Source organism: Phodopus roborovskii, unplaced genomic scaffold (assembly GCF_943737965.1).
Source record: "Phodopus roborovskii unplaced genomic scaffold, PHOROB, whole genome shotgun sequence".
Classification (NCBI taxonomy): Eukaryota; Metazoa; Chordata; class Mammalia; order Rodentia; family Cricetidae; genus Phodopus; species Phodopus roborovskii.
In genome coordinates this window covers 14,390,191-14,415,711 of record NW_026126448.1, presented here as the reverse complement: position 1 = coordinate 14,415,711, position 25,521 = coordinate 14,390,191, and the positions used below count along the sequence as shown (strand labels likewise).

The 25,521-nt window shown below is 40.3% G+C and overlaps 1 protein-coding gene across 3 annotated transcripts in view; it reads left to right on the top strand.

Moving 5' to 3' along the window:
* Thrap3 (thyroid hormone receptor associated protein 3) overlaps positions 1-25,521 on the top strand; it is a 39,097-nt gene that overhangs the window by 10,437 nt on the left and 3,139 nt on the right. For 2 of the 3 annotated variants that reach the window (XM_051188774.1, XM_051188773.1), the window contains 9 exons: positions 8,037-8,204; positions 14,035-14,940; positions 16,391-17,089; positions 18,860-19,032; positions 19,911-20,022; positions 21,442-21,526; positions 23,099-23,286; positions 24,896-25,091; positions 25,310-25,453. In XM_051188774.1, the coding sequence (XP_051044731.1) occupies positions 8,068-8,204; positions 14,035-14,940; positions 16,391-17,089; positions 18,860-19,032; positions 19,911-20,022; positions 21,442-21,526; positions 23,099-23,286; positions 24,896-25,091; positions 25,310-25,453 (2,640 nt within the window). In that variant the 5' untranslated portion in view covers positions 8,037-8,067. The remainder of the gene's footprint in view (positions 1-8,036; positions 8,205-14,034; positions 14,941-16,390; positions 17,090-18,859; positions 19,033-19,910; positions 20,023-21,441; positions 21,527-23,098; positions 23,287-24,895; positions 25,092-25,309; positions 25,454-25,521) is intronic. The other variant, XM_051188775.1, reaches the window with a different exon arrangement.

The following is a 25,521-nucleotide window of genomic DNA, read 5'->3' as shown; positions in this document are numbered from 1 at the left end:
GACCCTTTTGTATGCCTGTAAAAATTTTTATTTAAATCGAACTGTTTATTTACTATTCCTTTTGTGTGGAGCAAGAAATGATAATTCTCAATTTTCTTTGTTTTGATTTTATTTTCAGGACACAGTTTCTCAGTGTGTAGCCTTGGCTTTCTTGGTATTCTCTGTTGACCATGCTGACCTTGAACTCAGAGATATACCTGCCTCTGCCTCAGAAAGCTGTGACTAAAGATGTGTGTTGAGCTAGGATTTTCTTCTTAACTATCAGATAGGTATGTTATTCCTGGCCTTTTATTAATATGCGCACATCCTTTCTGAAAAGTTAATTTCCTTTTTTTTTAATTAACTTTTTTGTTTTGTTTTTGTTTTTAGTCAGAAAATTGGGCTAGAGAGATAGCTTAGTGCTTGAGAACACTGGCTGCTCTTCCAGAGGACTCGGGCTCCTGTTTTAGCACCTACATGGCAGCTTACTACTGTCTGTAACTGCAGTTCCAAAGGATCCAACACCCTCTCACAGAAATACATGCAGGCAAAACACTAATGCACATAAAGATTAAGTTTAAAAAATTGTGTGTGTGTGTGTATATATATATATATATATATATCACATACAAACAAAATCCCAGAAAATTGTGTAGGTAGTAGAGTTAATGGATTTTCTATAGCTATTATAACAAAATGTGTTAGTGTCTGATAGTTCTGTAGGCCAGAAGTTCAAAATCATGATATTGACAGGTTGTTGTTTCAATCTGAGACCTGCAAGGGATGATTTGTTCTTTCCTTGGTTTATGGTTGGTCATCTTCTCCCTGTGTCTTAGGTTTTTCTTTTGCATATCATATCTGTCTCCAAAATTCTGTTTATAAAGATACAGTTCTGTTCCTCAGTAGTATCTCTATCCCCTAATAAAGACTCATTCTAAGGTGCTAGACTGAGGACTTCTTCATTTGGGATTTAGAGGGTGAGTGGGCCACTGTGTTACGGGAATGGTTTCTCTGTACTTTGGGCCTGGTTTTCTGCTGTAGTTAACATATTAATATTCTGTGTCATACTACTAAGGTGTTATCCTTATTAACAGCAAGAAGACTTAAAAAGAAGTGATGCAGTTTGGGAAAGATCTCTGGTGTTTTTACCACTGTTTACCAAAATAAACCAGAAAATTTCCAGAAACAATTTTCTACCTGTAATTACAGTGGGATGGGGAACTTGTCAGTTTTATTTTCTGTATTTTCAAACACAACATAGGGCAGAAAGTGTTCAGTGACTCTTCCATGAAGCAGGACTGTTGTAGCAATGTCCATCTTGAATCAGCAGTCACTTTTCTGTGGGCCCTGCATGTCCAGTTTATACAACATAAAGTCAAACAGTCCAGACAAGAGCAGTATCTTGTTCAAATGGCTAGTCTTGCCATACTGGAAGCAAACTCCATAACGAGTTTCTTCAATGTCCATCTTCCTTTCTGGTACAGGTGGTATTGCCAAGAGCAATTATGTCTCATTGTCACAAAAACCCTAAACCATTTTAAATGCCATATTCTGTAGGTCTTTGAAAGGTTTGAAGAATTCCTATCTATCTCAAATACATCTCTGTGTATCTTGAAAAACCTAACTAACTTAACTCTAAACTTTGACTATCATAGATAATTATCTATTATCTGTACCACATTATACATTACATTTCTAAATGAGATATATAAACACAATACCTAAACAAAAGGAGAAATATATATCTCACAAAATTGACATTAAATTGTATCAATAAATGAAAATCCATTCCAAAACAAAGTAATCATATCTATACCATAATTCCCTTTTTACCTTTAAAAAGAATTGGCTATGATCATTACCCATTTATAACCAAGTCCATTTAAATGAAAACAAACATTTATAAACAATATTTGGGAATTTGGGCGATGTTCTTTCCAAACTACTTCCTGCTGATAGGGGGCGCTGTCATAGGGAATCCTAAGAAGTTGCAGAAATCTTGGCTGTAGTCTGCGAGGCTGCTTTGTCCAAGCTGTTTTGAATGTTGGATCACCAGCGACTCTGTTTCAGGGGGCCTGGCTTGATCAAACCACATTAGTCTGGAAGGAATCCACAGCTTTTCATTTTCTGTGGAAACAAAAATAGAAATCCTTTTCCCCAGTAACTTGTCCTTGAACTTAAATGTTGGAGTCAAAGCATTTTTAAAATATATAAATTGAATTAATCCAGCAGCATTTCGTTTATCAGTTGTTGTTATTTTCTCAGCAGTCAAACAATGCAGAGACAGCACAATATCATACAGTAACCAGATTCTCTCTGAGCTTTTCATCTTTACATGGCTTTATTATTACTCTGTTTATTTTACTTTTATTTATTTATTTATTTTTTGATATGCTAGACTGAGAAGAATGCTTCGATGTATTTTATTTTAAATTATGTGTATGTACATCTGAGTACAGGTGTTCTTGGAGGTCAGAGGCATTGGATCCCCTGGAGCGGTAAAGTTTGAGATGTCCAGTGTGGGTACCAGAAACTAAACCCAGGTCCTCTGTAAGAGCAGTATGTTCTCTTAATGGTTGAGCTTTCTCTCCAACTTCTAATTTAGGTTTTGTTTGTTTGTTTTGGAGACAGTCTTACTATATATAGCCTTGGCTGGCCTGGAACTGGATATATGTAGACCAGCTGGCATTAAACTCAGAGACATGCCTGCCTCTGCTTCCTGAGTGCTGGGACAAAACATGTGCACTACCACTCTCAGCATAGTGTTAGTGTGGCTTTGTTTTTTGAGATAGTCTCTCTGTAGCCCAACCCTCCTACCTTGATTTGGAAATGTTGAGATAACAGGACTGGGCCTACATTCTTCACTATACTATACTTGACTGTACTGTCTTTTTTGGTAGTACAAGGCACTGAGCCTATGGAACCAGACTCTTATCATAGAGTAATATAGTATTTCCGGTCCTTATTCTAAGTTTTGAATAACCTTTAATGTGAAGGAATGCCAGCTGGAGGGCAGATGGTTTTATTCTGGGTCACAGTTGTCAGGAATACAGTCTGTCCTAAGGGAAGCTGTGGCAGCAGGAACAGAGTGCTCTAGTAAGTGCTCTAGTCGTGTAGTATGGGAGGTAGTTCAGAAGCAGTGAATGCTTGTGTTCCTGTCTAACCCCAGGCCTTGGGATTGTACCACACTATTTATGAAGGGTCTTCCCACCTCAGTTAGCCTAATCTAAAAACAAAACAACAACAAAAACCTCTCCTAGACAGACCTCGAGATTAGAGATTTGATTCTATAGTGATTCTAAATCTCATCAAGTTGACAAGATTAGCCATCAGTTGTTCAATATTTTCATTAAGTGTACAAATCTGATTCTCATGTGAAAATCAGCCTTGAAATATTACTCCCCTCTGCCTACTGTATTATGTACTCCATGGACAGTAAATAAATTTTTTCTGCCTAGTTACTGAGACGTAACATGGCCCCGTTCCTTTAAAAAGTGAGCAGTAGATGTGACAGACTAGAAACTAATTCACTCACTGGAAGGAAATGTGGCCTCCTGCTGACTGGATGATGGAAGAAGCCAGAGGAGTCTCTCACCAGTGAGATCACCACTTCTTCCAGTGACCTGATGCTTCTTGCCCTTGCTCTTAGTGTATTACCCCACATGCATTTCAGTGCATTTAGAAGTCAAATGGCCTGGATGGCTAGGTTTTTAAAAAGGAGCAAAATGTGTGAATTGGAAATGATTTTTTCTACTGTATGTGTGTATTTGTGTGTTGTCTTTTAAGAGCAGCTCAGAGCTCTTTTGTCAGTAATAAAGAGCTGTTCTGAATCCTTATTACAAGGTCTTGGAACTCGTTATGTACGTTAGGCTGGCCTAAAACTCAACAGAAATCTATCTGCCTTCCTCCCTGGTTCTGAGACTAAAGGCTTCTCTTAATCATGCCTGGCTTCAGATCCTCATTTTATCATCAGCAAGTACAGTAGTAAAAACACGTGCTCCACAAATAAAGGTTTGGCTTATTTGAGAGCAGTTATTTCTGTAAATTGCTTTTATTTGGTGAGCCCAAGTCTTTGCTTACTACCAGTTAGGGATTTTAGATTTTAGTTGCCCGTTTGTAACAATAAGAAAGATTGTTTGACTTATCCATATGGGTGTTGATATTTTCAGGGAGAAGGAAAACAGTTTTCAGTAGATAAACAAGAAGCCAGAATGATATCTGTTATTAGTGGATGGCTGGTAGTTGGGCTTGAACTCACTTTTCCCACCTACTCACAGAATACAGGCCATCGGGTGATCTTTGGAGGCCGAACTCTCTTAGAAGAGATTGGCTTAAATTGGAGCCCAGAATAGCCATAATGCATCACAGTTCCATTAGAAAGGAACCAGCTATTATTCTTAAATTTGAGGTGACAAAATTTTGAACACCATCCTCCACCCAGTCTTGGTTTTTCAAGACAGGGCTTCTCTGTGTATGTAGCCTTGGCTGTCCTGGAACTCACTCTATAGAAACAGGCTGGCCGCAACTCGGAGGTCTGCTTGCCTCTGGCTCTCCTCTTTTTTTGTTGCATAGTTTAGCATGAATTTTCTGAGACTAGTTACTTGATGTTCCAGTTTGTCATATGAAGAAAATACCAAGGGTAGAAAAGGAAGAACAGACTGACTTTTGGGATTGAACCACTGTGAATAATAACTTGGTTCAGTGTCAGTATTGTGACGATTTATTATTATTTTTCTTTATTTTTTTCTCTTTTGGGTTTTTGAGACAAGGTTTCTCTTGTGGCTTTGGAAGTTGTCCTGGAACTAGCTCTTATAGACCGGGCTGGCCTCGAATCAGATATCCGCCTGCCTCTGCCTCCTTCCTGAGTGCTGGGACTACAGGTGTGTGCCACCACTGCCCTGCTAGGTTTGTTATTTCTTAATTGCTGTACTTCAACTTTTTTAGATTGTTTGTTTGAGACAGTCTCATCCTGTAACCCATGCTGGCCTGGAACTTGCTATGCAGAGCTCAGCCTGCTTTTAAGTGTGACTTCATTCTTCTCAAGTGATGAGGTTATAGGCAGGTACTGCTGTGTCTAGTAGATAGTTGTCATTGTCATCCCCACCACCCCCACCCACACATAAAGGGTTTTTTTTTTTTTTTTTTTTATTTGTAGCCCTGGCTGTCCTAGAACTCAGAGATCACCTGCCTGGGATTAAAAGCAGTGCTACCACTACACATAATAGTCTTCTTTATTGAGGTTTGGGAGACGAGAGTTTGTGTATTTATGTAGCTCAAATTGGTCAGGCACTTCAGTAGAATTTTCAGGTGTCCCTTATGCATACCTGTATTCTTAGTTACTTAGGGGGCAGATACAGGGACTTTCATTTGGGGTCAGGCGTTCAGAGCCAGCCTGGACAATAGAAAATGGCTTACAAACTTTCTAAAGAAAGAAGTGTCCTTCCCTCTGTTGACCTTCTATGGTCTTTTTGGTGGCCTTCCTTATTACTCTGCAGAGATCTGTTGGATCAGTATAGTTACGATTCCAACTTAGAATCCTGTTGCCTTTAGTGTCATAGGAGCTAACATAGGCATTTTCCACTAAGCCCTGTGCTATATTATTTTTAAAAAAAAAAAAAAATATATATATATATATATATATATACACACACACACACATATGTAATGTATAAATAATGTATAAATGTATAATATACAAATAATGTATTTGTATCTATTGCTTATTTAAAAGCAAATCTTAACCAAATTGCATAAAATTAAAAAAGTAATAAATAGTTATGTCTTTATTAATCCCAGCATTGAGGAGGCAGAAGCAGGGAGATCTTGAGGTCAGATTGGTCTAGATAGTAAGTTCCTGATCAGCAAGGGCCACATAAGACCTATCTCAAAAACAAACAAAGTATTTCAATACTTCATTGATAAATAATTTTAAGAATCTTCAAGTTGTTTTAGCAGTAAAGAATGACTCTTAACCTTTATGAAAGTGTTTGATGCTTCTGTGAATATTTTCTAAAAATTGCAAGACCTTTGAATTAAAATTTTTTTTACTCATCAGTACAAATTAACATATGAGCCATTTAACAGCAGAAGTAGTCAGAAAAAGATTTGTAACTGCTTCTTGAATATAGGTGGGATCCAAAGTCTTTGAAGTGTTCCCTAGAGGTATCGCAGCTGCTCTTAATGTTGTTTCCCCCTCTCTCCCCTCTTTTACTCTGGAGAGTACAGTCTCTGGAGAAATGAGGAAAATAGTAAACACGTTTAAAATTTCACCTGAGTTCTGCTTTCCTACCCCATCTACCCTGAGGCGAACAGCATGCTATATAGGGCATGCTATTTTAATTTTGTAACTGGTGTTTCTTTTCCCCATTTTTCTTTCCATTCCTGCCCTTCATTTTTGAGGTCAGGTGGTCTGACCTTTATTTGGCTTCTGATCCTTTTGTCTATCTCCTGTTCTAAGATGATAAACATACACCACCATATTCAAGTTTTATTTGCTTTGGAGATTGAATCCAGGGCCTTGTGTGTGTTAGGTAGCCACTGCTAACTGAATCATATATAACCTCAGCCATATCTCAGTTATCTTGCTAGTTTGACAGGAATGTCAGTGTACTGCCTTTAGCATGGCAATTGAAAGTCCCTTCTTTCTCTTCCTTTTTTTGGTATGCCAGATCATAAAGTTTGGTTCTTTTGATAATAAATATCTCAGGGAGAGGTTGGAGAAATGGCTCAGTGATTAAGAACACTATTGTTCTTGCAGAAGATTCTAGTTTGTTTCCCTAAACCCACATAGTGCCTCTTCACAGCTATCCCTAACTCTAGCTCTGAGTTTCAAAGCACCTGACATCCTTTGCTGCTGGCCAGGAATGCTCCTTGTGTACATACAGACATGTATGCAGAACACTCAAGCACATGCAGTAAATCATAAATAATATACAGTAGGAATAAAAATATTCCAGTAGGAAGCCAGGAGGATGCTCCCTGGGAGAAATGTTTGCTCTGCAGGCCTAGCAACCTAAGATTGGTTTCCCAGAACTTACATAAAAGCCAGATGCAATATGCAAGTTATTTTTGGTGTTTTTAATTGACACACTGTCTTTTTCTTTTTGGCAGGGCGAGGGGCACACAAGGTCTCATTTTGTAGCCCTGGCTGGCCTCAGATTTACAGAGATCTGTCTTTGCTTCATAGTGTAGTGATTAAAGGTGTGTACTACTGTTCTTAGCCTTGAGAGTACTTACTCAGTTTGATTCTCCTAAAGAATATGGAGACTAGCCTGGTGATGGTTAATCCTACCCCTCAGGAGGCAGAAGCAGGTGGATGGGTCTCTTTGAGTATGAGGCCAACCTGGTCTACAAAGCTAGTTCTAAGACAGTCTATGCTACACAAAGAAATCCTGTTTTGAAGAACCCACCCCTCCCCCCCAAAAAAAGAATATAGAACTAGAAAATCAGTGAGTCTGGGGAAATGGCTGAGTTGGTAAAATGCTTGCCGTGGAAGTATGAGGCCTTGAATTATGATTGCTAGCATCCACATAGAAATCTAGTCTGGGGCTAGAGAGATGGCTCAGTAACTGAGAGGTTGTACTATGGTAGGGGATCTGAGTTCAAATCTCAGCACCTTCATTGGGCAACTCACAACAGTCTACTATAACTTTTAACTCATGGGGATTTGATATTCTCTCCTGGCTTATACGTACAAACAGGGTACACGTGGTAGGAGCTTAACTAAGGTCCTCTGTTGGAGCAGTAGTACTTAACCACTGATACATTTCTCTAGCCTCAAATAATCTAACAATAAAAAGTAGTATCAGGTAGTTTTTGCTTTTTGAGTTGGGATCTCACTATTAAGCTCTGACTGCCCTGTAACTAGACAGACCCCTATCCTCTTGCCTCTTCTTCCAAGATCTAGGATTTTGGTGTTCATGAACATTCCTGGCTATGAGTTGGTTTTTAAAATAATTTTGTTGTGCCTGGATGACCCCACTCCCCGACACCGGTGCTTAGAGAAGTTGGAATTTGCAGACTCATGCATTTGATTTAAATGTATCCTCTTACATTAGGTATTATTGAACATCGACCTTCTCTTCCAAGATGTCAAAAACAAACAAATCCAAGTCTGGGTCTCGCTCTTCTCGCTCAAGATCTGCATCCAGATCTCGGTCTCGATCGTTTTCCAAGTCTCGGTCCCGAAGCCGATCTGTCTCCCGGTCAAGGAAGCGCAGGCTAAGGTAAGGGGGGTATCGGTTTGTATGTTGAGATGGTAATTTGTTGTTTGGAGTATAGGAGGACTTTTGTCACTTTTATTCCTATCACATGGCAGTTAGGATGGGCTTTCATTGTCATGCTGTTTGCTTAATTCATGTTCTTTGACCATGCATATTTCTACTCACTTTAGAAGAAAGCATTTGTGTCTAAACTCCTTGCTTGAAATCATATAGCTGATTATCTTTACTAATGTGATTTTTGAAGGCTTAAGCCATACTTATCAGCAATGAAAGGACAACTAAGAATTAATAGTATTAATATCATTGCATTGGAGAGAAACTATAATTCACTAAACTCAGTTAATTTTTAGGAATCATGGGTATATATTTAATGTGCTAGCCAATGACAAGTAGCATTTATTTAACAAAACAGATCTTAAAACTGAAAGTCAGGCCAGGTGGTTGGTGGTGCACTCCTTTAATCCCAGCTCTCGGGAGACAGTTGGATCTTTTGAGTTTGGGGACAGCCAAGGCTACATAGAGGAACCCTGTCTCCAAAAAAAAAAAAAGAAAGAAAGAAAGAAAAAGAAAAAAAGATCCTGTAGTCTAGGCTGGCATTGAACTTGAAATCCTTATCCTTATGTCTCATCCTCTTGAATCCTGGAATCAAAAGGGTTTAAATTTTCTAAGGATTGATTTTTAAATAGCATTTAATGCGTATAATTTTTTTTTTCATGTGAGTATTGGGAAATACTAAAGGGGATCTTTGTGTTGTTCTTTTTTTTTCTTTCAAATCTTGCTGGCAAGGTACTACTGTATCATTTTATCCTTTTAGAAATCTGATAAGTATCTAGAATTTTTTCTTGAGAATTTATTATGACCTTAAAGCTTCTTTAGATAAAGAATAAAGTTTTATTCTTAATGGTTAATGGCTTCTGTAGTTCAGTATAGCACTTAAACATTAAATGTGCAGTTGGCTAAATAAAAATGTATTCCCTTTCCTAATAAAAGTAAGTTAAAGCTCAATGGAATCTGAAAAGCCAGAGATTAAACAAAAGGGGATATAAGAGGACTGAAGGGGGAACTACTGATTTTTATATATACCTCAAGAGATTAATAATGTTAAGTCCATTGGATGGGACAGAGATGCTCAGGGTGAGCTCTGTCTTGTACCCAGTCTTGATTTGGGTGACTTAAATTTTATTTTCAGTTCGTTTTGTTCTGAAAGATAATGTTTTAAAATTTAATATGTTAAATGGAAGGTAAATAATTGGTTCAAAGCCAAGCATGACTAAACAGCCAAAGCTTAACAACGAAGTTGAACTGACAGACCAAATGGAAACATGCCAACCATCTCTGAAACAGTGGGAATTCTGGGCAGGTCTTCTTTCCTGATTTGGCTTGACAATTGACTTGAGAAATGAAGGAGCAATGTCATAAATGGGCAGTTTGTTGGGTGGGTCTAGAGCCAGTTTATTATATAGGAGGCTGTTAACTCTGGAAGAATGTTTTTTTGTCCCTAGAAAACATGCTTTTTATCTTGACTGTTGCCTGACTTCTGTTTTTAAGAAACAGATAAGTTTGCCACTGTATGCTCAATTTTTAATTTCTGGCTTAGCTATTTCATGGTTTTGTTTTTGTTGTGTCCTTTTGTTTTCCCTCTCCTACAAGGAAAGTATCTATCCTGAGAATTTGAGAAACCATGCCTTTAAATTAACTAACTGCTGTGTTCTACCGAATTGGAGAAAGTTCATTTTTTCCCCTTCATTTCACAGACTGTATCCTTTTCAGTGACTCCTTAAATAACTTCCTTTGCAGTCTGCAGAGCCTCATGCGACTGCAGGTTTGGATGCAGGGGCCCACAGGGTCCTCCTTTACTCTAGTGATTGGTAACACAAGCAGCAGTAGGCCTAAGTGCTGGTGATGGATCACTTCCTTCAAACAGATCCCTTCATTGGGGTCCTGTTCCATTTCATAACCTGCATCTGTTTCTTCTTTCTTTTCTTAATTGTTACTGGTTCTGAATGAAAAATATAGAAGGTAAGTTTTTATTCTTGACTTTAAATTTTGCTTAAATAGCAACCATTAATCAGATATTAGATGCAGATTTGCTATTTATTCTTTGTGGTGTAGATATATATCTGAGAATGTTGGGCAATACTAGAAAACCAATTCTTGGGCTGGAGAGGTGGCTCAGAGGTTAAGAGCACGGGCTGCTACTCTTCTAGAGGTACTGAGTTCAATTCCCAGCAATCACATGGTGGCTCACAACAATCTATAATGAGATCTGGTGCCCTCTTCAGGTATGCAGGCATACGTGCAGGCAGAACACTATTAAAAAAAAAAAAAAAAAAAAAAAAAGACAGATTCTCTTGTACCTTTAAACTAAACGTTAGATGCAAGCTTCTTAAAAATACTGTTTGCTTCATTTTCAAGTCCTTAACAGTTCTTCCTTGTCTACAGAGATACTGTCCCAAGACTAGCAGTGTATGCCTGGTATTGGACCTGATCCCTATACATAGTACTGTTCCTTCCTATATACACATCTCTGATAAAGGTTAATTTATAAACTAGCTATAGAAAGATGAACAGGATGAATAATTAACAGTTTATCATAATGAAAACTATTAAAACTTGGTAAATGCTGAAGAAATGGCTGGCAAGGTAGCTCAGGGATAAAGGAGCTTGGTGGTGCCAAGCCTGAAGGCATGAGTTTGATCCTGGCATCCACAAAGTAGAAGAAAAGGTCTTCAAGCTCCTACACATAATATTCTGTGGTGTGCATAGACTCACACACATGCAAATAAATGGAGGCGGGGGCACTAAAGAATTGTTTATTTCTGGAATTACCACTTGGTAAGAGACTTTGTAAAACAAGACCTTGAATAAAATAAGGAGAGGAGACCTTTTTAAAGGTTTGTTATTTTATGTGTGTGTTTTGCCTGTCTGTGTGTGCTTATGCACCTCATGCACACAATGAATGACCTTGGAGGCCAGAAGAGAGGCAGATTCCCTGAAACTGGAGTTAACATATAGCTGTGAGCCAGCATGTGAATGTTGACTCAAACCCCCGTGTGACTGCTTTGAAAGAACGCTCTTAACCACTGAGTTGTCTCTCTAGCTCCTCATTACTTTCTATTGCTTTTATTTGTGTGTATGGGTATGGGTAAGCAATGCCACAGTGAACTTGAAGTCAGAGAACAGATTGCAGGAGTTGATTCTCTCCTTCTGTTATGTGTGTCCTAGGAATGGAACTCTGGGTCGAAATGCTTGGTGATAGGCACCTTTTTTTCTTGAGCTATCTGACCAGCCTTAGGACTTAATCATTTTAAAAGCAAACGTAGCCAGGCATTCTGGCATATGGCTTTAATCCCAGCATTTGGGAGGCAGAGGCAGGCAGATCTTTTTGAGTTTGAAGCCAGTTACAATCAGACCCTGTTTCAAAAATAAAACAATAAAAGCAACCATAGCACAATGTTTCTCCATGGGAGAGTGCTTGCAGAGAGTGTATACAGTTCTGTGTTTGGTTACTAGCACCAAAACAAACAAAAACCTCAAAACCTCTCAGGCCAGTTTATTAACTAGAAAGACCACATTTAAACTGAAGTGTAGTAGGTAAATGCTCTACCAGTGAGCTACATCATAGTCCCTTCTAAATTTTGTTTTCGAACTGGGTCTTGCTCAATCCCCTATGCCATCCTTTAGCGCCAGTTCTCTCTCCTACCTAAACTTCCCAGGTTACTAGAATTGCACATATGTATATTTATCTGAAGGTTTTTGTTTTGTGTTTGCCTGTGCCTGCAGAGGCTACGTGAAGACAAATCTTTTGGAGCTGGAAAGGCAGATGGTTGTGAGCTTAGGCTGTGGGTACTGGGAACCAAATTTGTGGGTAGCAAGTGCTTTTGACCACAAAGCCATCTCTGTATTCCCTAGTTTTTTGTTTATTGAAACAGTACCAAACTTGCTATGTAGCCTCAGGGTATTGTTGCCTTCTCTTGGCTTGATACTCTTGCCTTTACCTTGAAAGTGTTGGGGTTATAGGTGTGCACCATGCCTAGCTAGACTCTTATTTTAATTAGTAAAAAATAATGGATTTTGTTGTGTTTTTATATATGAATATAATATACTTGTATCATACAATTTGTTCCTGAAACATTTTTATATTTTGGGAAAGTATTTTTGCAGTATTCCCTATTTATATCATAATTCACAGAATAAACGGTATTCAAGAACCTTATCAATTGCCCTTAATCCTAGCACTTGGGAGGCAGAGGCAGGTGATTCTATGAATTTGAGGCCAGCCAGGACTATGTGAGACCGTGTCTCTTAAAAAGGGGAGGTGGACTCAATGAATTTATACAAACCATTTTTTATTTGTTGTGTATGTGTGTGATGTACATGTAGAAATTAGAGGACAACTTGTAGGAGGTGGTGGTTCTCTCTGCCCCGTGGGTGCTTGAGATCAGATCACTGAAAATGGAGTTCAGGTTGTCAAACTTGACACTAACTGTCCTGATCTTTAACTTATGGGCTGTCTTAGTTAGGGTTACTATTGTTGTGATGAAACACCATAACCAAAAGCAAGCTGAGGAGCAAAATGTTTTATTTGGCTTACACTTCCATATTGTTCATCATTGAAGGGAGTTAGGCCAGGACCTGGAGTAAGAGCAGATGCAGAGGTAACGGAAGAGTGCTGCTTACTGGCCTACTCTACATGGCTTGGTCAGCATTCTTTCTTACAGAGCCCAGGACTACCAGCCCAGGGATGGCCCCAACCCCTATTAGCCTGGGCCCCCTCCCCTATTTATCACTAATTGAGAAAATGTCATCAAGGCCTGATCTATGGAGGTATTTTCTCAATTGAGGTTCTGTCCTCTCTGATAACTAGCTTTTGTCAAGTTGATATAAAACCAGCCAATAGCCATATACTGGCCCTGTCTTTGGCTTTTTTGATGGCTTCTGGTTGTTCACAGCTTGTGTTCTTGAACGTTTTGCACAGTCTCCTATGAGTCCCCATGATTCTGTCAGTGGACCTTGGCTCCTTCAGAGCTCTGTATTTAAAATGAACACAGTGATGGCCTTGAGCTGAGCTGAAAGGACCTTGTCCCTACCCTCTTGCTCTAGTCCTTGTGCTTGAGAGCCTTATGGTCAGATAGTGCCCTCTTGTGGCACCTCAGTGAGAATATGAGGTGTAGCCATAGAAATTTGACCTAAATAGATGATTTCCAGTTTTTAGTAGTGTTTTGTGTTTTTCTGATCTGATTTTGGCAGATTCTTTAAAGTTTTTTTTTGGGGGGGGTTGTTTGTTTCTGGGTTTGGTTTGGCTTGGTTTGGGTGTCTCTGTTGCTTTGGAGCTGATCCTGGAACTTGCTCTGTAGACCAGTCTGACCTCAAACTCAGAGATCCACCTGCCTCTGCCTCACAAGTGCTGGGATTAAAGGCGTGTGTTATCACCTCCCAGCTCTTTCAATATTTTAATAGCTGTGCTTTTTGTTTGATGTTAAATTGTTTTAAGTTGTGCTTTTACAGCCTCAAGTCTTTAAGAAATTCGTAATCTACCAAGAAGGGGCTAGTGTAGAGTGGATGGATCTAAAGTGTTTGAGCCAGAGACCCTGAGTGGTCTCCTGTGCCAGCACAGTTCTTTGTACCTTTGACCACCTATCTCCTGTGCCTGTGTCTTTAGTTTACAAAATTGGGGGAATGGGTGTTTAAGTTTATACCTTGACCTTCAAAACAAAACTGAAATGATGAAGAATGGTAGGAATTGCAGTGTTGTCTTTATTGGCAGTTGTTTGTTTGTTTTTAAATAAAAATGCTGTATGAAAAACATTTTCCCCATTCCCTTCCTCTGCAGTTCTAGGTCTCGTTCCAGATCATATTCTCCAGCTCATAACAGAGAAAGGAATCACCCCCGAGTATATCAGAATCGAGATTTCCGAGGCCATAACAGAGGCTACCGGAGGCCCTATTATTTCCGTGGGCGAAACCGAGGCTTTTATCCATGGGGCCAATATAACCGAGGTGGCTATGGAAACTACCGGTCTAATTGGCAGAACTACCGGCAAGCATACAGTCCTCGTCGTGGCCGTTCCAGATCCCGATCCCCAAAGAGAAGGTCCCCTTCACCACGATCCAGGAGCCATTCTAGGAACTCTGATAAGTCATCCTCTGACCGGTCAAGACGCTCCTCATCATCCCGCTCGTCCTCCAACCACAGCAGAGTTGAATCATCTAAGCGCAAGGCTACAAAAGAGAAAAAGTCCTCTTCCAAGGATAGCAGGCCATCTCAGGCAGCTGGTGATAACCAGGGAGATGAGGCCAAGGAGCAGACATTTTCTGGAGGTGCCTCTCAAGATATAAAAGGGTCTGAGAGCTCAAAGCCATGGCCAGATGCCACCACGTATAGCACTGGTTCTGCGTCACGGGCCTCCGTTTCTGATCTGAGTCCCCGGGAGAGAAGCCCAGCTCTCAAAAGTCCCCTTCAGTCTGTGGTGGTCAGGCGAAGGTCACCACGCCCTAGCCCTGTACCAAAACCTAGTCCTCCACTTTCTAATACATCACAGATGGGCTCATCTATGTCAGGTGGTGCTGGATATCAGTCTGGAACGCACCAAGGTCAGTTCGACCATGGCTCTGGGTCTTTGAGTCCATCTAAAAAGAGCCCTGTGGGTAAGAGTCCTCCAGCTACTGGCTCTGCATATGGTTCATCTCAGAAAGAGGAGAGTGCTGCTTCAGGAGGAGGAGCAGCGTACACAAAAAGGCAAGTGTCATTTTCCCATCCCCATGTGGTTATCACTAGGCAGCAACTTTGTTGTTGTAACACCTGAATTAGATCTCTGATTAATGGTAATAAGGTAATTAATTCCTGTTTCCTCAGCTTTTCATTAGCTGATATTGAAAGAATCACCCAGGGAAACTTTACTTGATTCTAGCTCTCTTAAATTTGTATTGCTGCATAAGCTTCTTTAGATTAGCCTCTGGTAATGTTTTCACATTTAAAAACTTGCCTTGGATTCTACCAGTGTAAGCTAGAAAACAGAGGTTTGTGTATCAGCTACCAAAAATATGTCTTTGCCAACATGACTGGCCGTTGGAGCTGTAGACCTTTAGGATCCACCATCTGCCATGATTGATATACATCGATTGGGGTCTGTGAAGAAGAACCACACTCTGAGAAGACTAGGCAAAATGAGAAAAGTCCAAGGCTTAGTCCAAAACACAAGGTGGGCATATGCCCTTGTAGAAGCTCCCTGGCTTCATACTAGGAGAATGTATGGCAGTACTTTGGTCCTGCTGTCCTGGAAGAGGGCATGGTAAGTTTGATAAGAATTGTTCCTGTGTGGATTGGATGGAATGGAAGGTTACAAGAAAGGTGCCAGGACCATATTTTAGTCAAAAAGATAGCAAGAGATTCCTCCTTCCATTCTTACTAGCACATTCTCTGGTCTCTTGGTTCTTTGCCATGTTCATTAATGTAACTAGTTTAGTTTAGCATTGCTCATAATTAACATATGTTCAGATTCTGTACTTTGCTTTAGTATCTAACAAACGGGACAGGGATATGTCTCTGGCAGCTTTCTGTTAGAGAGCTTGCTTTGCATTGTAAGTTTTGTTCCCTTCCAGGACTGAATGTAGATAATGTAGATTTGAGTCTGGTCTCTGCTTTTCCTTTAGGAGAATAATGATTTTGCCACCTCTACTCTTTCAGCTATTAACAAGTATTTTGTTTTTATGTGTTCACAGTATATTTCATTGTGTAGATCTTCTAGGTGACTTGAAGCAAATTTGAAGTCTCTTTTTGAGACTTGTATTTCCAAATATGAGTTGTATAAAATCCAAACAGTCCAAGGTTGAACATTCTGTTAACTTTGCTGAAAGCAGATTTTAAATGAATGAGTGAAAGTTGGGGTGAGACTGTAGTTGTTTTCCCCTTAGACCACATAACAGGTAAGTAAAAACATTTTTCAGTATCTTAACTAACTTGCTCTTCTAGCTTTTTTGTTGTTTTTATAAGGCATAATTCCACTGATTTTTTTTTTTTTTTTTAATGCCAACTTTATAAATCCAGGTAGAAAGTTCTGATGATACTGAAATCTGTAGATATGTTTGCTCAGAGATTCAAAACCAGAGCAGGAACAGATCAGGTGCTTCTGTGGTCAGCAGGATGCTCAGTAGGCCTCTTGTGTGTCCCCTTTTGTCTTTATAACTAGGTATCTGGAAGAGCAGAAAACAGAGAATGGGAAAGATAAGGAGCAGAAACAAACAAATACTGATAAAGAGAAGCTGAAAGAGAAGGGGAACTTCTCTGATGCTGATATAAAAATGAAATCTGATCCATTTGCTCCCAAGACGGACACTGAGAAACCCTTCCGAGGCAGCCAGTCACCCAAAAGGTATAAGCTCCGTGATGACTTTGAGAAAAAGATGGCTGACTTCCACAAGGATGAGATGGATGAGCAAGATAAGGACAAAAGTAAGGGAAGGAAGGAACCTGAGTTTGATGATGAGCCTAAATTTATGTCTAAAGTCATAGCTGGTGCAAGCAAAAACCAGGAGGAAGAGAAGTCAGGCAAGTGGGAGAGCCTGGTGCATACGGGGAAGGAAAAGCAGAGGAAAGCAGAGGAGCTGGAGGAGGAGCCTTTCACAGAGAGATCCAGAAAGGAGGAACGTGGAGGGGCCAAGAGGAGCGAAAGTGGGCACAGGGGCTTTGTGCCAGAAAAGAATTTCCGAGTGACTGCGTACAAGGCGGTCCAGGAGAAAAATTCATCACCTCCCCCGAGGAAGACCTCTGAGAGCCGAGACAAGCTGGGAAACAAAGGAGACTTTTCCTCAGGGAAGTCTTCCTTTTCCATTACTCGGGAGGCCCAGGTCAATGTCCGGATGGACTCCTTTGATGAGGACCTTGCACGGTGAGGAGTGTTCCTTGTTGACCCTCAGATGGTTTCCTTACTCCTTCCTAAGTAGGAAATGTTCCCTTGCTGCCACCTGTCAGTGTGGATAGCCCTATGTCTGTCCCTGAAGTGGAGTGTGTCACTGAGTGATTATAGCTCACAGACTGATTGTGGCCCATAGGCATTGCTGGGGTAGCAAATGTCTTCGGCCTTTACTAGCTGCCTTTCTTTGTTTCTGGGAACTCTGAACTGCTAATTTGATCTGTCTTCACCTCCAAGCCAGTTCCCATCCACATTGTTTCTTTTACCTGTGAAGACACTTGAAAATCATGTCTCCATTTCATTCTGGGTTACCAGAATCTGATATTTTCCCCACCATTAAATAACAGAAAATTTCAAATTGATAGGTCCAGTCTCTTCCCTTCTTCCTTAACTTCAGGGAAGCATGATAGAGCCCAGACTGGCTGCTTTTGATTTGGTATATATAGTCTACCCAGCCAGTTAGAATTCATTCAGTGGCGTTCTAGCCACACACTCCACTTTATGCCACCTCTGCTTAAGAAGAGGAGAAGGGCACATGTTTTGTGTGGTGGTTGAGCACGTATGCCACAGCATGCATGTACAGGTCAGAAGACATCTTTCTGGAGTTTACCTCCCCCCCTTGTTTTTAAAGGTTTGTTTATATAGTATTATGCCTGCATTTATGCCTGCAAGCCAGAAGAGTGCACCAGATTTTATTGCAGATGGTTATGAGCCACCATGTGGATGTTGGGAATTGAACTCAGGACATCTGGAAGAGCAGCTAGTATTCTTAACCTCTGAACCATTTTTCCAGCCTGAGTTTTCTCCTTTTTTACCATGTTGGTCCTGGGATCACACTCTGGCTTAAAGGCCATTGCCTGTTCCCACTGGGCCATCTCACCAGCCCCACTCCTTGCTCCATGCTGCTTCATTGAATGATCTTGCCTAGCCTAGCTAGTTGATCTTTAGAATTATCTTTGTTTTATGTGTTAAGCAGCAATGGGAAATATAGTCACCAAGTTTTAAACACTTCCAAACTTGAAGATTCTCAGTGATGAAAGATTTTTAGACCCGTCTTTCCTTAGTTGTAATGTGTTAATATTACTTGGACTTTAATAGAGAACAATAGGTATTATGGATAGATTTAATAAAACACTTTGGAGCTGGCAAGATGGTTCTTTGGGGAAAGGTGACAACATCACCAAGCCTGGTGAGCTGAAAGGAAAGAACTGATTCCTACAAGTTGTGTTGTGACTTTCACTTATATGTGCCACACAAGTTCATCCTCCCCTCCCTGGCCCAAAATAATAATAGGAAACTGTGGTTCAATGTTGGAAGACTCACATACTTAGTATGTACAAAGCCCTGGCTTTGATTTTCTTCATTCTGTACCCTCGCCCCCAACCCATAAAAGCTGGCCCATTCATGCAGTCCCAGTACACTTGAGAAGCTGAGTCAGGAGGATCACAAGTTCTAAGCCAGCCTTGAGTTACTATCAGGAAATTAGTATTTTTATAGTTAAAGATTTGGACTTGGGGGGCTGGAGAAATGGTTCAGAGGTTGTTAAGAGCACAGGCACCTTCAATCCCAGCCACTTGGGAGGCAGAGATGGGTAGATCTTTGATTTGGAGGATAGCCTGGTCTACAGAGCAAGTTCTAGACAGTCAATGGCTATACAAAGAAACCTTGTCTGGAAAAACCCAAAAAGAAAGAATGTAGCCTTTTGTATCTCTTGTTACACTGAATCTCCTTGTATTTGTCTTTCAGACCCAGTGGCTTATTGGCTCAGGAAAGAAAGCTTTGTCGGGATCTAGTCCATAGCAATAAAAAGGAACAGGAATTTCGTTCCATTTTCCAGCACATACAGTCAGCTCAGTCTCAGCGTAGCCCCTCAGAATTGTTTGCTCAGCACATAGTGACCATTGTTCATCATGTTAAAGGTGAGTAGAAACATTTCCATACATTAGTCTTCTTAAAAACTGAAGAGGGAATGAGGAAGCTAAAGGCTAGCTAAAAAAGAACATACTTCACTGGGCATTGGTGGTGCACACCTTTAATCCCAGCACTCCATAGGTAGAGGCAGGCGGATCTCTGAGTTCCAAGGCCAGCCTATAGTCTACAGAGCTAATTACAGGACAGACTCCAAAGCAATACAGAAAAACCAAACCAAACAAACAAAAATAACATACTTCAGGGAGAAGTTTGCATGTTGTAATTAGTGATGAATGTTCTGAAATGCTAGCAATCTGGTTTCATAATAAACAAAACCTTCACCATGAAGTATGGGGAGTGACTTCTTAAATACTTTGTGTGTGTGTATTTGGAGTGGTAGGTCCCCATGGATGCCAGAAGGTATCAGATCCCTTGGAGCTAGAGATACATTTGGTTGTGAGCCTTTTGACAAAGGTGCTGGAAAGCAAACTCGTGCCCCCTGGTAAAATAGCCATTTTTCTTAATCTCTGAGCTACATTTCTAGCCTTTAGGAAGTGACTTTCCATTACCTCTTTTCCTTTGTATCAGTCTCTTGTAGACTTGGTGATACGAATTTCTTTCCAAAATTATTCTATTGTCCCCTGGGCAAATGGAAGTGGGCAGGTTGAGAAATGGCCAAGAGCAATGAGAAAGCTGAATTGGGCTGGCTGCCGGCTCCACCTAGAGTTAAAAGTCAGTAATAATTGGTCCTGTGACCCACTTTTCCTTCCCTCTTTCAGTACATTATATGGGTTGAATACTAAGTTTTATCTCTATGACTACAGGTTCATTGAACATTGTGTCTGCCCTTAATAACAGGTTAATGTATTTCTCTGAATATTAACAGAACATCACTTTGGATCCTCCGGAATGACATTGCATGAACGCTTTACTAAATACTTAAAGAGAGGAAATGAACAAGAAGCAGCTAAAAATAAGAAAAGCCCAGAGATACACAGGTGAGATCCTCAGCCTTACACTGGGGGTTGTAGTAAAAGACTTGTCATTTAGAGGCTGGAGAGGTAGCTTATTGTTTAAGAACACTGACTGCTTCTCCAAAGGTCTCAGGTTCAATATCCATCACCCACCTCGTAGCTCACAACTGTATGTAACTCTAGTTCCAGGGCATCCGATACCAAGCATGCATGCAAAACACCAGTGCATATGAAATAAAAATAAATAAATCATTTAAAGCATTGTTACTTGATATTAAACTAACCTTGTTGCATTGTCCTGCTAATGTACTTTTGATCCAAAATTTAGGGTAACATTGTCTAGGGCTCTTGGATATCTGGGGACATTGTATTTGAGAATGGAAAGGATGTTTTGAAGACTAGTTTCTCACATTGGACCCAAATAACCTGTGGTTCCTGTAGTAATAAAAACTAAATTCTCTAAGCAACCTTATGCATTTCATTTAGGAGAATTTTGGGGGGAAGAGGCTTGAGGGAGGAGCTTTAAATTTACTCATCTCGGGGTTTAAGGCTTAGTGGGTTTAAAGATTATCCGTTGTAATTGAGGGAATCTGTTAGGCACATGGACATCTTGTCTAGAAACAAAGTTGACCATACCTGTGATTTCTTAGCACTCACTCAGCTTAGTACCAAGGAAAATCCAGTTTGTAAAACATTTTTTGACTTTGCTTCAGTCTATGGCAGTTTCTCACCTAGAACTGGTGTTACACAGAAATAATGGCCCATGTGCTCAGATTCTCAAGATGGAAACTACTCTGAGTTTAACAGAGAATAGGTGATTATAAGCAAATCTAAGATAAATCTGCCTTGCTGACTAGGAACAGAGAAGGAACAGAGATTGGGCATGGTGGCACACATCTTTAATCCCAGCACTGGGAGGCAGAGGCAGGCAGATCTTTATGAGTTTGAGAACAGCCTGGTCTGAATAGCAAGTTCTATGACAGCTAGTACTACTACATAGTAAAACAACAAAACAGAACAGGAATGAGTATAATGCCTGGGAGCTGTGGTTCAGTGGTAGAGAGCTTGCCTAGTATATGCAAAGCTCAAATCCCTTGTACTGTTTACCCCCAAAATAAAATAAAATAAAATAAAGGAACTTGGGCTGGCAATAGGGCTGTAGCTTGTGCATTGAAGACACACACCTACACAAAGAAGTGAATAAATACCTATCCAATTATCTTTACTTATTTACTTTGGGTGGGGTGAGGAGGCCTGTTTCTCTTACAAGTCTAGCTCAATAATAGAGTGCATGCTATTAATCTTAACACTAAGGGGGGGTATAACTAATATCAGATAAGTTAGGAAAAGTGTGTCTGTGACTCATTACCCACCTTAGGATCTAGAATGTTAACCAATAATGTTATGTAGAGTAGTACACAATTTCTGTGTTTTTAATTTTAGGAGGATAGACATTTCCCCCAGTACATTCAGAAAACATGGTTTGACTCACGAGGAAATGAAAAGTCCCCGGGAACCTGGCTACAAGGTGAACTGTTGCTTTGATCACTAATTCCAACATACTGAGTGCGTTGGGCATGAACTTGACAGAAATGTGTTTGTTTAAATTACTCTCTACTTAAGTTTGTGTTTTTCTTTTAAGGATGGGCATAATTCTAAAAATGAACTACAAAGGGTTAATTTTTATTAAAATGTATCAACAACCTTTGTGAAGTGGTTAGAATATGGTAAATGACCCCAGAGTCTATTGAGGTGAGCTTGAGAAAAAAAAGAGAGGCGTTTTGGAACAAGTGCCCATGATGAGAGAAGAAACTTTTTGTGATATTTTTCTGCTTGTAAGTATTATCAAATCAACTGTCTACATGCACTATTTCCAACCATGATTTCAGAAAGACATGCATGTCAGAGCAGAGTGAAATATTCATATCTTAACTCGGTAGACTGTGTTCAGCAGCTGGTGCGCTTTTTTGGTTTTTTTCCTAACATTGTACCATATCATCTGTCGATTACTGTTACTTTAAAATGGCCTGGCTACATTTGCAATGATGTACACATACCACTGTTACTAAGAGATTAGACTCATATGCAGTCTTCACTGTGAAATAAGTTGATGGAGTTTTTAAGATCTTAGTATTTATTGACTATTATTCATATATACGGTTGACATTTGAAATGAGATGGCTGTTCTATGCTACTGAAACCTTTTTTAAAATACAGTTTTAAAATTTTCTAAATAAATTTTGTCTTTTTGGTTGAAAGTGTTGAGAGACACTCTTGTGCAATCTCTTACCTTCCACTCCCATTTTCCTGTCTCTACATGTCCTCAGCCTGGCCTAGTGAAGCAGCAGAAGTCTGTGCTCTATGCTTCCAACAGTTAGCTCCTCAGTGATGCCCTCCAGTGACTGAAGGAGTGGTGGCTACATTTGTCCTTTGTTGTCATTATTTGTTCATTTATTGGCTTTTGGAGTCTATAGAGGTCTTAGACTCTCAGAAACAAATTGATAAAATAATAACCCTGTCATTCTTGCTATTTAAATGAGATACTGCCTCAGAAAGTTTATGGTTCATGTATATGAGATGTTAATTCAGTGTGGGCAGCTTCCTTTTAGCAAGGACTTTTTCCATTAGACAAGTCCCAGTGCATGGTGTCCCTGAAGCCATCTTAGGCATTTCCCCTCATGAAGTTTCCAGGAGTTATTGAAGGCCATTGCAAAGGTGATCTAGCCAGTGTTCTTTTTTATCTTTGCTTATTCTTATACTTTAAGGTGATTCCACACAGTAGAGGGTGGCTACTTTAGGTAGGGGAAAAAAAATGACTATTTCCTATAAGCCTAATAAAAACACCTTCCAGAGCTGAGTTTGGCCATCTCAGCATATACACCTAGCAGAGGCATTATTGGGATACAGGAAACAAAGTAAGAATCACATACAGCATTTTCAAGAGCATTTCTTTAAAAAAAAAAGAAAGAAAGAGAAAAAACTGGCTGGGGTAAGGCTGTTATGATTCTCAGTGCCTCCATTGGTAGAAACCACATTTGAGAGTGAGCGAGCGAGCAGTTCTGGATCCCAAAAACCTTAATTTTGACATCTTTTTTGGCAGGCTGAAGGCAAATACAAAGATGATCCTGTTGATCTGCGCCTTGATATTGAGCGTCGTAAAAAACATAAGGAGAGAGATCTTAAACGAGGTAAATCAAGAGAGTCAGTGGATTCCCGAGACTCTAGCCACTCAAGAGAAAGGTCAACTGAGAAAACAGAGAAAACTCACAAAGGATCAAAGAAGCAGAAGTACGTGATGCCCCTGCCTGTCGCCCTAAATTCAGAGTAGTTTCCTTACTCACACCACTCTCTGTTGGTGGTGGTTTGTTTTCACCTTTTTACCAGTCTGAACACGGAAACCCTTGCTGGCCTAGAACTTACTATGTAGACCAGGTTGTTCATCCCCCACCCCACCCCACACACAGAGTGAGGCTGGAGAATTGGCTCAGCTATTAAAAGTTTATTCAGTATTAAGGAATTTGTTCAAATCCCAGCCTTGGAAGATCTGTGCCCTCTTCTGGCCTCCTTGGGCACTGCATGCATGATTGAGTCAAGTGAAAATGTTTAATCACTATACTCATTACCATGCCTTTGTACAATTCATAAAAACCCTTTTGACTTTTTTGTCATGGTTTGGTTTTAGTTTTTTCAGACAGGGTTTCTCTGGGTACCCCTGGTTGTCCTGGATCTTACTTTGTAGATCAGGCTGGCCTCGCTTGAACTCGAGATCCTCCAAGGGGTACGCCACCACTACCTGACTCAGATTGGAACCTCTTGAGAGTCTTATTTCTGAGAACTTGCAGTGGCACTGAATATTAGTGGTTAGATTTTCACATTCTGGTTATGATAAGTATAACAACGTGGATTTTTCGTTTTCATAAGTAGATACTAAAAAACATGGGAGCTGGGCAGAGCGTGTTGTTTGTGTGTGTGTCTGTGTATATATGTATGAATGTTTTTCTCATATGTCTGTGTGCCGTGTATATACCTGGTACCCAGGGAGGCCAAACGAGAGTGTTGGCTCCCTAGGACTAGAGTTATAGGTGCTGAGTCCAGCAAGTGCTCTTAGTAGCTGAAAAAATCCTCCAGCCCCAAAGTGCATTTTATAAATGAAAAACTGAGGAATACCTTGGTCTCTTCCTGGGAGCTTATTCCTCCTGACACCTTAGGGTCATTTAATAGCTTCTGATGCCTTTGGTAGGGCTGGCACCGACCTCTACTGTATAGACAATGAGTCATCATATTAATTTGTCCCAGATGAAGGGAAAGGGAAGAGATAGTACACCAGGAAAAGTTGTTGCACATTCTAGGCTTAACACACAACCTGTTTGAACTCAGTAGTAGGAGGTGGTTGTATAGTTAGGGTCTAATTAGTACTGGGTTTGAATCCAGACTTTGCTCAGCTCTGTCACCTATAAACTGAATGCAGAATTCTCTGGTCATTTCATTGAATACTTGTTTTATCAGTAAGGTGCGTAGACATTTTATTTCATCTTAAGAGTCTTGCGCCTGCCTGAAAAACCGCATTTGAGTGCTAGGAGTGACAGCACACTAACAAAAGGGTTTTTCTGTAGTGTTAGAGCTAGCCAGCATGTCTCACACAAACCTACTCACCTTCTCTGTTGGTACACGTGTTAGACTGATACTGGAGGCCATGATTGTTTTATGTTCTTTATGTTTGATACATATCCCAAGCTTAGAAATAGATATATTACTATAAATGACTCTCAGAACCCTGAGGAAGCCCTGGTCTGCTGGGTGGGTTGGGACGAACAGATTGTTGATAACCTAGTTGCTTGGTAGCTTATCTGTGAGTGTTCCAGGACCAGTCTTGATTTCCTTCTTCTTCTCCATGTAGGAAGCACCGAAGAGCAAGAGACCGGTCTAGGTCCTCCTCTTCCTCCTCCCAGTCGTCTCACTCCTACAAAGCAGAGGAGTACCCCGAGGAAGCAGAGGAGAGGGAGGAAAGCACTACGGGTTTTGACAAATCCAGACTGGGGACCAAAGACTTCGTGGGTCCAAATGAAAGAGGCGGCAGAGCTCGGGGAACTTTTGTAAGGGCCTCCCTCCCTCTTTCTGTCTGTGTGTCTCTGTGTGTACTCCCTTGAGTGTCTATTAGGATCAAAGAATCGAGGAAAGAAATGGATAGAAACTAGTTTAACTACTTGTGATAGTTTTCTATTCCCTGTCAGGAAAGTGTTTTAACAGGGTGAAGGGATTTTTTTTTACTGCTGACGTGGACCTTGTTCCTTTTGCTTCATTATTTCTACAGCAATTTCGAGCAAGAGGAAGAGGTTGGGGCAGAGGAAACTATTCTGGTAACAATAACAACAACAGCAACAATGATTTTCAAAAGAGAAACCGGGAAGAAGAATGGGATCCAGAGTACACACCCAAAAGCAAGAAATATTACTTGGTAAGTGTCTGGGACTAACCAGGAAGGGCCAGAGAGCCTTTGACACACAGTAGCTTTGAAGACTTTAA